The 15,166-nt window shown below is 36.0% G+C and overlaps 1 protein-coding gene across 1 annotated transcript in view; it reads left to right on the top strand.

Annotated features, from left to right (window-relative positions):
* LOC141508065 (CUB and sushi domain-containing protein 2) overlaps positions 1–15,166 on the top strand; it is a 619,633-nt gene that overhangs the window by 312,393 nt on the left and 292,074 nt on the right. The window contains exons 14-19 of the mRNA XM_074216347.1: positions 2,715–2,853; positions 3,336–3,523; positions 4,786–4,974; positions 5,147–5,263; positions 10,048–10,263; positions 11,951–12,139. Coding sequence (XP_074072448.1) covers positions 2,715–2,853; positions 3,336–3,523; positions 4,786–4,974; positions 5,147–5,263; positions 10,048–10,263; positions 11,951–12,139 — 1,038 coding nt within the window. The remainder of the gene's footprint in view (positions 1–2,714; positions 2,854–3,335; positions 3,524–4,785; positions 4,975–5,146; positions 5,264–10,047; positions 10,264–11,950; positions 12,140–15,166) is intronic.

Below are 15,166 nucleotides of genomic sequence, written 5' to 3'. Positions count from 1 at the left end.
TTCAAGTCCCAACTAAAATCCCACCTTTTTTAACAAGAAATCTTTCCTGATTCTCCTTAATGCTAGTGCTTTCCCTCAACGTTTATTTCCACTTTATCCTGAGCATTTTTTATTTGCATATAGCTGTTTGCATGTTGCCTTTCCTCTTAGAGTATGAACTCCTTGAGAAGAGGGACTGGTTTTTGCCTTAATTTTTATACTCAGCACTTAGCCTAGTGCCTGACAAGGAATGGGCACTTAATAAAAGCTTGTTAACTTGATTTGTTGAATTCTGGATTGTTCAGTTATACTAGGAGCGATAGCAAAGGAGACCTAATCCTGCTCTCTAGGTGTTCAATTATTAGCTAAATAAGAACAGGGAATCACTAGCATGTATCCAACTTTTTAAGTTTTTCAGAGTGCTACACATAGAGTTTTTCATTTGAAACTCACAACAAACCTGAGAGGTATGTGTTATTATTATTATTATTATTTTCATTTTACAGATAAAGATATGAGACTGAGAAAGATTGTGACTCTTTTAGGGTTATAGAGCTAGTAAGGATCTAAGGCAGAATTGAAGCTCATGGCTTTCTAACTCTAAGTCCAGAATTTTATTCACTGAAGCATTGAGCTGTCTGAAATAATTCAAATTTGTGTACAGGCAATTTCTTCACTGAATCTCTGCGATATAGACATTGTAAATATTTAGATGAGCAAAATGAACTTGAGATGGTAAATACGTGCAGAGATAATATCAAAGCCAGGACTGCATCATAGGTCTCTCCATTTTCAATCTAATGTTTTTTTTCCATTTACCCCATAATGGGGCATTTAGTATTTACTGAGTTCTTAGTAAAGAGATTATATGCCTGAAACAATTAGTAAGAAAGATATGATAGATCATAAAAGCATGGAATCAGCTATGTACAGGAGAGTGACCTTGCTGAAACTGAGGCATGTCCAAATCTGAGGTAAGGAATAGTTGTTAGGAATTAAAAATGAGACTTTGTAAAAAAAAAAAAAAAAGAATGAGGCCTTGGATATTAGGCAAAAGATTTTCAATAATTTTAGGTTATAGAAAGTTCTGAAAGTTTTAACATTTTGTTGTATTGCTTAGTTTTTTCAGTCTGACTCTTCCTGACCCCATTTGGAATTGTCTTGGCAAAGATATTGAAATATTTTGTCATTTCCTTCTCCCACTCATTTTACAGATGAGAAAACTAAGGCAAAGAAGGTTAAGTGATTTTCCCAAGATCACCCAGCTAGTGTCTGAAGTCAGACTTGAACACAAGGAGATGAGTCTTCCTGGTTCAAGACCTGACACTCTATCCAATATACCACCTAGATGCCCTGGTTTGGTTGTAGGTTATAGATTTAGACTAGAAATGACCATAATGGTCATCTAGACTAACCCCTCAATTTACAGATGAGGAAACTGAGACCCAAGAGAATAAATGACTTGCCCATGGTCACAATTCTATTAAGTAGCATTTGAATGGCATCAAATCTCAAATTGGATTTGAATAGAGGCCTTCCATATCTAAATTCAGTATATTCCAATGTACCATATTACTTCTATTATAATAATAAGGTAAAGCAGTGATGTGATGAACACAGTTCCTCATGTTTCTTTACAGAGAGCTTCTTCTCCAAAATTTCACTTTTAGTCAATGAAGAGTCATTTTTGAATCATCCATTTCCACCAACCCCTTATCTAGATAATCATCAAGTCTTGATTCTTCCCTTATCCCTTTGCATTCCTTCTCCTACCGACAAATTGATGTCTGGAGTACTACCACAATCCTCTGGTTTCTAGACTCTTCTCTCCTTTGGTTCATCCTGTACAGGTGCTCAGCTTTCTAAACTGATACTTTATTCATGCTGCTCCTCTGCTCAATAATCTTTAGGGGATCTCTATTTTCTTTCATGTCAGGTTCAAACTTCTCTGCAGATCACAAATTTATTAAGTCACAATTGAAATGGTAACATGAACAGAAATACAAAATATCTACAATATAATTTTGGTGGGGAGGGTACTAGGAACAGAGAGCACCAGGAAAGATGGTCATTTTATGAAATGGGGATGAATATGGAAATAGGGGAGAGGATTCGAAGCATGGGGTTGGGATTAGTTAATGCTAAGATATGAAAAAGAGAGATAAAGTATCACATATGGGAAAAAGCAGGTAAACCAGTTTAATTGGAATATAGGGTTAAAGGGAATATTGTCCACTGAGCCTGGAAACATAGGGTGGATCTAGGTTGTGAAGGGCTTTAAATACTATGTAGGGAGAATTTATATATTTTATATAACCCAAAAAAACTTTTTGAGCAGAGCAGTGACATAATCGTTTTTATTCTTTAGGACTACTAGTTTATCAACTGTGTGGAGAATTGATCAGAGAGAAGAAATTCTAGCAGTAGGGAGACAGGTTGAAATGCTAATATAATAGTTTAGAGAAGAGTTAATGAAGGCTAGCCATAATTTGTTTTTTTATTTTATTTTTAACCTTTAGAAATCTCAAATTATGTGATTGTGCAAAGTCAATGATGTTCCCTTCTTGGAAAAAATATAATTCCTTTGTAATTTTCTTTAAAAAATAAACATTACTGCCAACTATAAAAATATTTATATGATAGAGAGATTTGGAAGTATTTTCTCATCCAAAAGTTACTTCCATATAATCAATCTGAGATCTTTATTAATATTTTTCCCTTCCTACCCTCAACAGCACCCTGTGGCGGTCACTTGACATCTCCCAGTGGTACTATCCTCTCCCCTGGTTGGCCAGGCTTCTACAAGGATGCACTGAATTGTGTGTGGGTGATTGAAGCTCAGCCAGGATATCCCATCAAAATCACATTTGACAGGTGCTTATGATCACAAATTGACATGGGGATTGGGTTGGGAAGGCAAAGAGGGGACTTTTGGGGGAAGAGAAAAGAAAAGGGAAAATGAGGGGGTTTTTTTTTGTTTGTTTTTTTTTTGCTATGGGGAGAAGTATCTTTCTGTCAATGCTCCTAATTCTGAAAAAGAGAATTTTGAATCCCAGGAACATGGTAGATTTTTGACCCACACCTTGCAGTGGCCCCAAACTGGACCTTGAATGCAACAGAACAATTTGTACTAAAGAACATCCTAACTGTATGCAAATACCTAGCCTTCCTGAACCTATTCCTCTTTCCAGAAACCTGAATTCACAAAGAGATCACAGAATTGCAGAGTTGGAATATGCTTCAGAGGCTAAGTTATTCCCATCATTTTTTGAACAAGAACCTTCTTTTTTAACTTAGGACTTGTCATTTTAAATAAGTTCATTGTTTATATAAGATTTTTTTCCTCTCCCTGGCAGATTTAAAACAGAGGTCAACTATGATACTTTGGAGGTCCGAGATGGACGTACATACTCATCACCCTTGATAGGAGTCTACCATGGAACCCAAGTTCCCCAATTCCTCATCAGCACAAGTAACTACCTCTATCTCCTCTTCTCTACAGACAAGAGTCATTCAGACATTGGTTTCCAGATCCGATATGAGAGTGAGTATTGAAAGGGTATAGGAAATAAAGATCTTGTCCTTGCTGGTGACAGAAAGGGCACTTTATTTTTCTGAAAGCTAGTCAGACAATATCTCAGTTTCTTTGTGCCATAATTCTGTTATGATTTTCTAAGTGTACTATTCACTCATAGAATCTTATAGATAGAAGTCAGAGATTGATTGTGCTAAACCCATCATATAGGTCGACTAAGAGAGGGACGTAATCCACTTTAGGTCCCAGTAAATTAATAGCAGAACCCTGGATTAGAACCAGTGTCTCGAGTACTGTTTATCCTCCCACTATATCATTTTGTGTTCCATCTTTCAATGACACACCTCAAACAGCTATTGTATATTCTGTACAGATACAGATATATCAGAAGGTCTCTGTCCCTTATTGTTGGGAGGAACAGTTGCTTGGTCTTACCCTATCCACATGCAAGTTTGGTAGGAAGCAATTCTACTCTCTGAGCAAAAAGATAGAGCAAAAAGAAATTGCTCTTTGAAGAGATGGAAAATAATGATGTGTTATGACTGAAGTCTGAGAAAACTACCATGAGTTGAGAGCTCAGGAGGAAATGAGTACAGGGTGGGTACAAGTGCATAGTATTTGCTTATTATTTGCCTGTTTGAGATATTTTTCTTTCTTTAGGAATGATAGGTATAAAGTGCAGAATAATTATATCAGCACTTCTTCTGGACCCTGCAATTAGCCTGGGTATTAAAGGGAATTATATAATGTAGAGATAGCTGGTATATCTGTGATCAAAATGACCAGCCTGGCAAGCAGATTGGGGAAAGAAGGTAATCCACAGACTGGCTAAATTCTAGAAGTGTTGCAATGAACCAGTAGAATCTGTTACTCCTTCCTGGATAATAATTGTACTTTCCTAATTGCTCTTGATTTAGAAATAGCTCAAGGCATTTGAAATTCTTGGATGCTTATTCGTGAGTTTTGATCAGGTCACTTGGGAACAATGTGGCTGACAAGGAAGTTTTCTGTGGTCAAGTGTATCTTTGAAAACATTCCTACTGTTGGGAACCTTGATAGGCAGAAACTCTTGAAAAGATAGTTCTTATTCCCCCTTTTCATCCTATTACTTTGCCTTCCCCATCTTCAACCCTCCCCATCCCAAATGAGGCTAAAAAGCTAAACTCTCTGAGGCTAGGCCATGACAGTCTTTTGTAACATACTGTTTCCAGGTGTGAGTTCTTTTCTACACTTGTGAGTCCTTTCTTTTAGTTGTGGATTCTCTGTTCCAGCTGTGACAATACAGTCAGACCACTGTTTAGATCCTGGAATCCCTGTGAATGGTCATCGTCATGGAAATGACTTCTATGTTGGTGCTTTGGTGACCTTTAGTTGTGACTCTGGTTACACTCTAAGTGATGGTGAGGCACTGGAGTGTGAGCCCAACTTCCAGTGGAGCCGAGCCCTCCCTAGCTGTGAAGGTAAGTTGGGAATAAGGGTGGATCTTCTCATTTCTCTTCTGTGTGATGGGTAGGGACAGTGGAGGACGATTTATAGTCCTTTGTTCCTACTCATATAGTCAGTCTGAAGTTTCTGAGGACATCAACGTCATCCTTTCATCCTCTCATGACCCCCTTTCTCCCGTTACTACAGCTCTTTGTGGTGGCTTTATCCAAGGTTCCAGCGGTACTATCCTCTCACCAGGCTTTCCTGATTTTTATCCTAACAACCTGAACTGTACTTGGGTGATAGAAACATCACATGGCAAAGGTGAGTCTCAAAGCCTTCTGAATTTTCTTAGCAAAATACCTTGCTAAAGAATGATTACATTATAAATATAGTCATTCCTTTAGAGGCACCTCTGCCTCAAGGGTTACATCCCTTCTTCTAGTCTTTCTAGTCTCTTCTGGGTGTTATGAGGAAGAATTACTGGGGTTGGCAGGTACCTATTATGGGGAACAAATGAACACCATTAGATCTGGGTTAAACAGATCATCATAGAGCTCTTCTTGTATATGTGTAGTACTGGATGAGCCTTGGAGTTGTTGCCACCTTCATTTAAGCCACCTTATCTCAGTTGCTTTCTAGCAATTCATACTTTTTTGAATTTATTAATTTAATGCCAATAACTGACTGAATCTGGAATGAGGTGGCATAATCTGTCACAGGTTCTTTACTTTCCAAGAGCTTCCTAGTATTATTTGGTGGACTTAGTCCTCTAGCAGTTTTCAAGTCTACCAAAATTCTTTCACATAATCTTTTGTTTCCCCCTCTAATGTATTATATCCTTAATTAAATAGAGTATTTCAAAAATCATTCAAGACATGATATTTTAAAATTACATTCAGACCTGCAGGGCACCATTGCATATGGAGTGACTCATACCCTAAAAAGTAGGTGAAGTGGATGCAGTAGAGAGTTTAGGGTCACCAAGACACAGTTTTAATTCATGCTTGAGATACTCTCCATATGACCTGAGGAAGACTCTTAACCCTTTCTGTGCCTCTGACTCTCTTCTAAAACTGAGATAATCATAGCTTTTTTCCTTATGGGGTTGTTGTGAGGAGAACATGAGATAATGTATAATGTACTTTGAAAACTTTTAAAAGGCCTTTTATGAGACATGAACTATTATCATTGTTTTTGTTGATTAGAAATGTCCTGGGATTAAGACCTGTAAATAACCTTACTAATTCAAAGTGGCTTAACTTGTTAAGGCCAGCTAACTTTAATTCTCTTCCTAGTGGCACTCCTCTCCTTGGCTTAACTTGTTAATAAGTCTAAGGTGCTGATGGGACCATGAGGAGAAAGTTTATTCCTTTTCCTTCACTCTTTGTCTGTTACAGGGAGACTTCTTACCATTTTGTAGATGAACAAACTTAAGCTTGTGGTAGACAGAGGTCATAAAGTTAATGAAATGCTTAAAGTGGACTGATTCCCAGAGTAACAATTTGACCTCCATAGAACAAAGATGATATTTCATTTTAGGAATTGTCTATAAAATTTTGGAAAATATTTTTGAAGACATATTCAACCTTATTAAAATACATCCTTTGGAATTCAATTGCAAATGGAACACTTGCTCTTTTCTCAGCAAATTCCCTTTGCAAACCTCTAATCCACAAGTGTTGAACTTGGAGTCAGTAAGACCTGAGTTCAAATCTCGTGTCACATTAAATAACTATGTGAACCTGGACAAGAGACTTAACCTTTCATTTTTCTCATCTATATAGCTTCTTCCTCAAAAGGTTTTTGTTCTTATCAAATGATGTATTTGGAAGGAACTTTGCAAATTTGAAAGGGATATTTTATAGTAGATATTATCAAGCACAGATTTTTGAATCAACATTTCTTTACTTCATTTTAACAGAAATTTTTCTCAGCCCTGATGATAGCATCTCCATTCCAATCATACTCATTGTTGTCTGTTTCTTCTTCCCATAATAAAGAGAAAAGAATGTATAATCAAGATCTTTGCCAACAATGGAACTTCCAGACTCTTTTGCTAAACACCATTCCTCAAGAACTTTATCTCTTTTCAAGTCTGTGTAGTCCTTTTATGCATTCATTCACTCATTTCTGTTACCTGTCAACCTCCAAGTTACTTTACTAAATTTCTTATTGACTTTGGTATTTGGCTTATCCTTGTGGTATTTGATTTTACTGTTAGACTCCATCTGATAACCTACCCAATTCCTCATTCTCAAACTGCTTCACACTGGTTTGAAATATCTTTGCTATTATGTATTTTATGGATTTCTGCTACTTCTGAGTCCTCAGATTTTGAACTTTGAATTTTTATCACAAATTTTTATCTTTCCACACTTCTACTTTTATAATTTTTTAATTAAAAAAAGCTATTTTTCATCCTTATTGTGATATTTGACCTTTTGGTTCATTCCTAATCTCCATCATATTTACTCTACTGACTTCATTTACCTTCATGCCCCAGTTTGAGTCTATGATTTTTTTTACTAATCCCTCCTCTCTTAACTTTTTGAACATTTTAAATTCTTATCTCCTATAACCCCCAAGATCTGATACCTCTGCTTTGGTTCCTAAGTGATTATGTGTTTCTGGAGAAAGTGATGAGATGCAATTGATTTTACTCACCATAATTTTATAGCTTATAATTTCAATTGTACTTTTTGCTAAATAACAACTGTTTTATTCTTTTTTGTTGATTTATGATCTCATTTACACAAGGCTTATTGTAAAGTATTTCTGCTATGTCCCCAACTATATCTCTATTCCTCAAATGTATAGTCATAGTCATCTTTGTCATCTAGAGTTTTAGTGTCATCTGAAGACTCTTCTTCACTCCTCAGAACTTCCCTTTCCCTTCCTGAAGATTTTTGTAAGTATTGGACTTTAATACCTTGCCTTTGCCATAGTTTCACCCAGAAACTCTCTCAGTGTCTAGGGCTTTCTCACTTTGGATCTTCTGTCCATTCCAACCCAGTTCTCTTATTTGCTAATTCCCCCTGGATCTTGGGATAGGGCCTCAGGCCAGCTAACTTTAATTCTCTTCCTAGTGGCACTCCTCTCTTTTCCAAATTTGATACCATGTCCTCCAACTTGCTCTCTTTTGTGTGTTGTCTTTCCCCTTTGGAAGGTAAGTTCCTTGAGGGTAGGAGCTCTCCTTTTTAGCTTATATTTGTATACATAAGGCCTAGCACAATACCTGGTACCTGGGAATACCTCTTGCCTTCCCTTCTTTTTCCTTTGATTACTCCATATTAAAAGCTACTATTTTCACCTATGCTTTTGGACTTATTTCCTCCTGCTTCCGGAACTTTGTTATAGCAGTCATATCTTGTCTCTTAATCACATTTTTCTAATCTGGCTCTTTTATATGCTCTTAAAATCTTAGGTTTTCCCCAAGCTTTCTTTTGTATTTTCTCTGCTATTTAATCATATTTTATCTGTTCCTCTACTTCTCTGTAAAACTTTTTTGAAAATGTCTACACTTCCCTCTTTGTTTTCTAGTTAGGTTTGTACTCCTACCATGTTACTGAAATTGTTTTCCTACCAGTGATCTTCCAGTCCTCAAATTTCCCTCCCCAAACCACCTTTGTTCATTTTTCTTCTTCTTTTTAATCCTTCTACAATAGTTAAGTCTTTCCCCCGCTCCTCTTAACTCCACAAACACTCATGGGTATTTAGTGTTAAACTCCTTTAAACCCTTAAGAGCCTGAATTACCTTATTTTGAGGCCTCTGCTGCAACAAGATAATGCAGAACATTCATCCATCAGAAGTAAAAAGATGGTGTTCAAACCTCTCTTGGTTAGAGATAGGGCCATGACTAAGAAACACTTGTTTAAAATTCTTCATAATGTAATTTCATATTATCATTCTGTTCTAAGAATATGAAATTATCATTCCTTTCTCTATTTTAGGTTTTTAGCCATACCATTTGGTGTTCTTTTATGTATTGTAATATTCTGTATTCAACCTGAAACCTTTTCATAAGCTAAGCCTCTTTCCCTTTGCCTCTTACAATCGTTAGATTCTTTCAAGAACCACCTCAAGTTTGACCTAGAAATAAAGGTTTTCTTGATCTCTTCAGTTATTGGTGCACTTTCCACCAGCATTAAACTGCTCTGTAGTTATATTTTATATTATGAGGGATTAAAAGTTGTCAAGTAGATGTTGGACCAGCCAGATGGCAGCAGAAACCATATAGTCATTTTCTAGTTTGATTAGGACCTGGGTTTTGACTTAAAGATCATTCCAAATGTGTAAGAAATTTATTAGCCCATTTGCTATACTTTGATTAGGATTCCTTACCCCCCTTTCACTCTCCATACCTCCCAGACTTAGTGTATAAGGAGCAAGGAGAATAGGAACATAGCAGAATTTCACATTTATGCTTTTACAAGAGATTGCTTCTTGACATTTGGTAGCAATTAGCCCTACCAGACTATATGGAAGGAGTAACAATAACCACCTTATTCTAGTAATTCTATGTAATTTTTGAATGAATAATTTAATCATTTCAGAAAAGTCTGATGGCAAGTGACTGGTTTGTCTGTGTTTATGTATATGAAAGGTGGGGTAGAAAAAATATGCATCATTATTGAATAGCTATTGAGATAGTTTAGGAAACAAAAATTCCCATTTAATAAACTGTCATGAATTATTGCTTATTCTAAAGACAGCCTAATTCAACTATGAATTTATAAAGCCCTAGTTCCTGGGATTTTAAACTGAGTATTCATCTTCATCTCTATCTGTGCAGAAGAATGTATTCTTCTTGAATATATTGTGCATGTTCATGGTAGGGATACAGGGACCTGAACCTAGAGTAGGAGGGAAATAAACAAAGCAGGTGATTTTTTAGTGGATTCTTCATATGTGCATAATGAAGATCTGTGTGTGCACATTGAAAGTACTTGCAAGTCAGAATAATCTTTACCTTTGGTGCATATAAATCCTTCTTCCCTTACAGGGAGACTGAGGTTCCCATCTGGTTTTGGTCTGACCCATTCACTGTTTTTTTGACTCTCCATCTTGGCCTCTCCCAACTTGTCCCCCTGGTTCCTTCTTACAGGTGTTTACTTCACTTTCCATACTTTTCACTTGGAGAGTGGCCATGACTATCTACTCATCACTGAGAATGGCAGCTTCACACAGCCGCTGAAACAGCTGACTGGTTCCCGGCTCCCTGCTCCAATAAGTGCTGGACTCTATGGCAACTTTACAGCCCAGATTCGCTTTGTTTCTGACTTCTCCATGTCATATGAAGGATTTAACATCACCTTCTCAGGTAAAGGAATTATAGATCCCTGGAGTCAGATAGGACCCTTTAATGACTTTTTTCTGCTTTCATATAGTTTTTTTTTTTTCTAACCGGTTTCAAGATTGCATTTAAAAATCTGAAGAAAAAACTTTTAATTATTCTGTGACTGAGGCCTTTGGGTTAGAAACATTCCAACATAGATTTTCCATGCAAGGATGTGTTGTAACATTTTGAGACTTTAAGGATTTTCTGTGTTCTTTTACTCGACATTAGCAATTGGATTTTTCTGAAGATTTTTTTCATGCCCTAGAAAACAGGAATTCCATATTCTCCCTTAGTCATCAGATCTTCCATTGAACAACCCCTGATAACAATAGGTATGAGAAAATTAATCTGTTGAGTTTTTTAAAAATTCTTTTTTCTTTTGGCTTCCTCATCTTTTCATGAGTAGTCGTAATACAATATAATTCTGTATATTTCTCCAGTCTTGCATAGCAGAGTTGTTAGACAAGAACTTTAGAAATTACTTCCCTTAACTTTGTTGAATCTTCACTTCCATAGTCTCAGGTGGGGAAGTTTTCTTGTTGGCTGTAAGATGTCTTGGATCTGTCCTTGACCTGAGGCAAAGTGGGAAAGAGACATGGCACTTATAGACTTCCCTGTAGATTGGAGAAATTTCTGTCTGGAGAAATGGAGACCTAATCTTAGTGGACTCCTTGACCATGGATCAATTGCTTGTTGGGAGGTATACTCTTACCTTGACTAGGAATATAGACTGACCACTCACTTGCCATTAATATTGTAGATGGATTGGTGACCCTTCGCCTTTGATGTTCATGTGTAGTTTGAGTGTTTTATTTAATGAAGCCATTTCCTAAGATTGGGAGATAATATTAGTGATTTTGCCAGGCTTAAGTATAAGCAGAGGGGGACTAAGGACTTGCTGAGATGTGAAAGAAACTGGGAACATCCAATAAACAAACAATTATTTTCTGCTGCCATTCCTGAGATTTCTCCTTTAGAACTTCATTTTTGGGGTTAAATATTTCCTTCTCCACATTCTTCTTTTAAAATACAACCTACCCCCATTCCTTATTCTCTTCTAATCAGTCCTTCATATTTCAGAGTTAAGAAGCTAATTGGATCTTGAGAGCACAGAAAGAACAGCATGAGGGCATGGGAAGGAAGATGGGTCAAGTTGGGGATGTGTGATGATGAATTTGTTGAATATACACTTTAACAATCTCACAATGCAAGAAACTGATAGGGGGATAATCCCATGTATTAACCCCCAAATACATCCTGAGTTTTTTTTTCCTTTATCTAATTCTCTCTCTCTCTCTCTCTCTCTCTCTCTCTCTCTCTCTCTCTCTCTCTCTCTCCTTTCTGTCTCTGCCTCTTTTCATATTTACATTTTCTGAATCCTTGGGTCTATTTTTCTATAACCTTTTTTCCCTGTATTTATCTATGTCTTTGACTTATATGTTGGTATATCTCTTTATGTGTCCTTTATTTCTTTTTTTGCCTATCCTTCTTTGACTATCTTTCTGTACCTCTTAACCTTTTCCATATCTCATTCATCTCCTGTTCTTTATTTCCTCTATTTCTCTTAATTTTTTATGTTTTTAAATGTTTCCTGCATTTTATTATATCTATATGTCTGGGGTTTTTTCCTGAGTGTATTTGTGTCTTTGTCTTTTTTAATCCCCCTTAGAATATGACTTGGAACCTTGTGAGGAGCCTGAAGTTCCAGCATACAGTATCCGAAAAGGCTTGCAGTTTGGAGTGGGCGATGTCTTGACTTTTTCCTGCTTCCCAGGGTACCGGCTTGAGGGGGTAGCCCGAATCACATGCCTTGGGGGCAGACGTCGGGTGTGGAGTTCGGCTCTGCCAAGGTGTGTTGGTAGGTGGTCATGTGCTTTCATTTTGTTTGGCTAATATTTTCTAATAAGGATAGGCAAGACAACCCTTGATCTGTTAACATCCCTTCTTTTTCTTATATCCCCCCCACAACCAGATCTCCCAGGATACCTATAAGTATAAGTAGGCTCCCCCAACCTGATCATTCACTATACACAGAACCTTTAACTGAGAAGAGACTTTCAGAAATGAGAGGAAAATATGTTCTTGTCCTCAGGAACAAGGAGATAGGAGAGGGAAGTTGATGTCAGATCTAGGTCAATTCTAGAGTAAGTAGGAAGAAAGCAACAAAATGTCATATATAAGTATATTTAGATATTGGAAGTCCAAGATAATCCTTTATACTAGTCTTCAAGCCTAGAAAAGCAATGTTGGAGCTCTTTTCTTTAGAAAACAGAAAAAAGAGGGTAAAGACCTTTAGTTGGTGAGTCAGGAATATGAGTTAGAGAAGAAAGAAAACCTAGTGATCTTGGGAATTATTAAAAATTTGATAGCCCTTAACTAAGAAAATAAGCCATTCATAGGAGGATTTAAAAAACATTGTTTTTCATATGGTGAAGATTCAAGCTCTGTTTGAATGATTCTTTTTTAAAATATATTATTATCTTCTGGTTTTGTATCAATTTTATTTATATATATATATATATATGTACATATATGTTCTTCCTCTTTCCCTTTTCAATAAGCCATCTATTGTAATAAGATGTAAAAATGAAAGAAGAAAAAATCAATTTAGCCAAAAAATAGTAGGTATATATATATATACATATATGTAGTATAGTAGGCATGTATAGTATATATGTATAGTAGGCACATATATATATAGTAAATATAGTAGGCATTTATATATATATAGTATATATGTATAGTAGGCATATATATGTGTATATATATATATATATATGTATGTATATATATTTCATACCCTTAGTTCCCCAAGACACATTTTTTTCAACTCTTCAGCAGGATCAAGATCAGTCATTTTAATTTCATAGCTTTCAGTTTGGGGTTTGTGTTCTTCTCATTTATATTGTGGTAGTAATTGTATCTATTGTTTTCCTAGTTCTGGTGACTTCATTCTTCATCAATTCATATGTCTTCCTGTGGTTTTCTGAATTCATTGTATTTTTAATTTCTTACAGTGTAGTGTATCTCATTAAATCCATGTACTGCATTTGTTTGGCCATTCTACATAAGCTTTTGCAGTCCCATTCAGCTCTGGGATCAGAATCAATTCTTCATTCTTGTTCTTCTAAATACTAATGAGTAGATCTAAGAAATGTCTGAAAACCCTTCATGCTTATAGTCTATAAAGATAGTAAAAGGTTTTTTTCCTGACTAGGAAGTGCTCTGGTTTGGACTTGAAATCCAAAGACCTGGTTCCTTTCTTAGCTATTTTCTACCAACATTACTTGAACAAATCATTTGACCATTTTAGGCCTCATTCCTTATCAAAAATGATAATAGTTTGAACTAAATAGCCTCAGAAATGCCTTCTAACTCAAAACCTGTGATCTACTGATTCTTATCATTGAGGCTTTACTTAGAAGAACTGTCACAAATCCATTTCAGAGGATTTAAAGTTGGAAGGGACCTTAGAAATCATCTAATATTGTTCCCTTACTCTGTGAAAGGCAAATCCTTTTTTTCCCCCAAAGAGTGAAGGTGAGGAGTACTTTAAGATGAGGATAATCCTCTAGAACTATAAGATGAAAGTGATAATGAAGTTCTCACTTTTATATTAGTTTAATTTACCTCAATTAGATTTAATTTAATTTAATTTAGTTCAACAAGTAATTATTAGGTGTCTATTTTGTACAACACAGGAACTGAATGTTAAAGTGATGAAGCCCCTGGAGTTTGTAATCTAATACACAGTATTTTCTTCATGATAGCCCCATGAAATGAATTGTATAAGTATTATTACCCCAGCTTTAAATTTACCCAGTAAATACAGGCCATGGGGCCAAATGTCTAAAAGGTAGACATCCGCTATTCATAAATGAAGAAGGAAGAAGTCTTGATCTTGTATCCTCCTATTCTTAGGAGGCAAATCCAAACAGAATCCAATATGCAGTGGATACTTAATATAGATTTTTTGGTAATGACTTATGATAAAAATCCCTATCTCTTAGCCTCTGAGCCTTAGAATATAGTTCCCTGATTAAGGCCTTTACTAAAGTTTCATTACTCTAAAGAGGTGAAAGAAATTGGGAGTTGGGGTGAGCAGTTGGAAGCTCTGTGGAGTACTTAATAGGTTTATTTTAAGCATCATATACATCGGCTCTCAATTCTCATAACCTTTCTATGAGGTAGTTGAATCATAGATATGGAAAGGACTTTAGGGGTCATCTGTCTAACCTCACTTTATGGATGAGGAAACCAAGGCCACAAGTGGATGTCATGGTCATGGTAACAAGTGACAGAGAAAGAATTTAGATTAGTTTTTTGATTCCAATTCCACTAAACTTCATGAGATGATTTAGTTAATAAATTAATAAATATTTTATTAAACACTTTTTAGATGGCAGACACTAAACAGTTCCTTGTTTCCAGGAGCTTACATTCTGTAGAGGGAAATAGAAATCTTAAAGATTAAGAACTAGTAGGGATCTGAGAGGCCATGGATTTGAATTCTTTAGTTTTAGAGATGAGGGTATTAAGATTTAGAGAGTTGAGTGATTTTCCAAAGGTCAGAAAGGTAGTGTCAGAAGGACAAGTAGGGTCAAAACTAGTATGGACTTCAGCTTTCCTGACTCAAAATACATTGATTTTGCCACTGTAACAAACTGATTCTCTTTCTAGAGTTTATACAATATAAATACAAGGAAATTTGTTAAGATGTGGCAGAGGGGGCACCAGAAGCTGGAAGAATCAGGAAGAAGTTCATATGGAATGTTGTCTTTGAACTAAGAAAGCTAAGAGTGCTAAGAGTGGAAATGAGGAAGGAATGCATATAAAATATGAAGGTCTATGTCAAGTCATGGAGGTGGGAGTAAAAATTTCATAT

This window comes from Macrotis lagotis, chromosome 1 (genome assembly GCF_037893015.1).
Source record: "Macrotis lagotis isolate mMagLag1 chromosome 1, bilby.v1.9.chrom.fasta, whole genome shotgun sequence".
Taxonomy (NCBI): Eukaryota; Metazoa; Chordata; class Mammalia; order Peramelemorphia; family Peramelidae; genus Macrotis; species Macrotis lagotis.
This window is presented reverse-complemented; position numbering and strand designations above follow the sequence as displayed.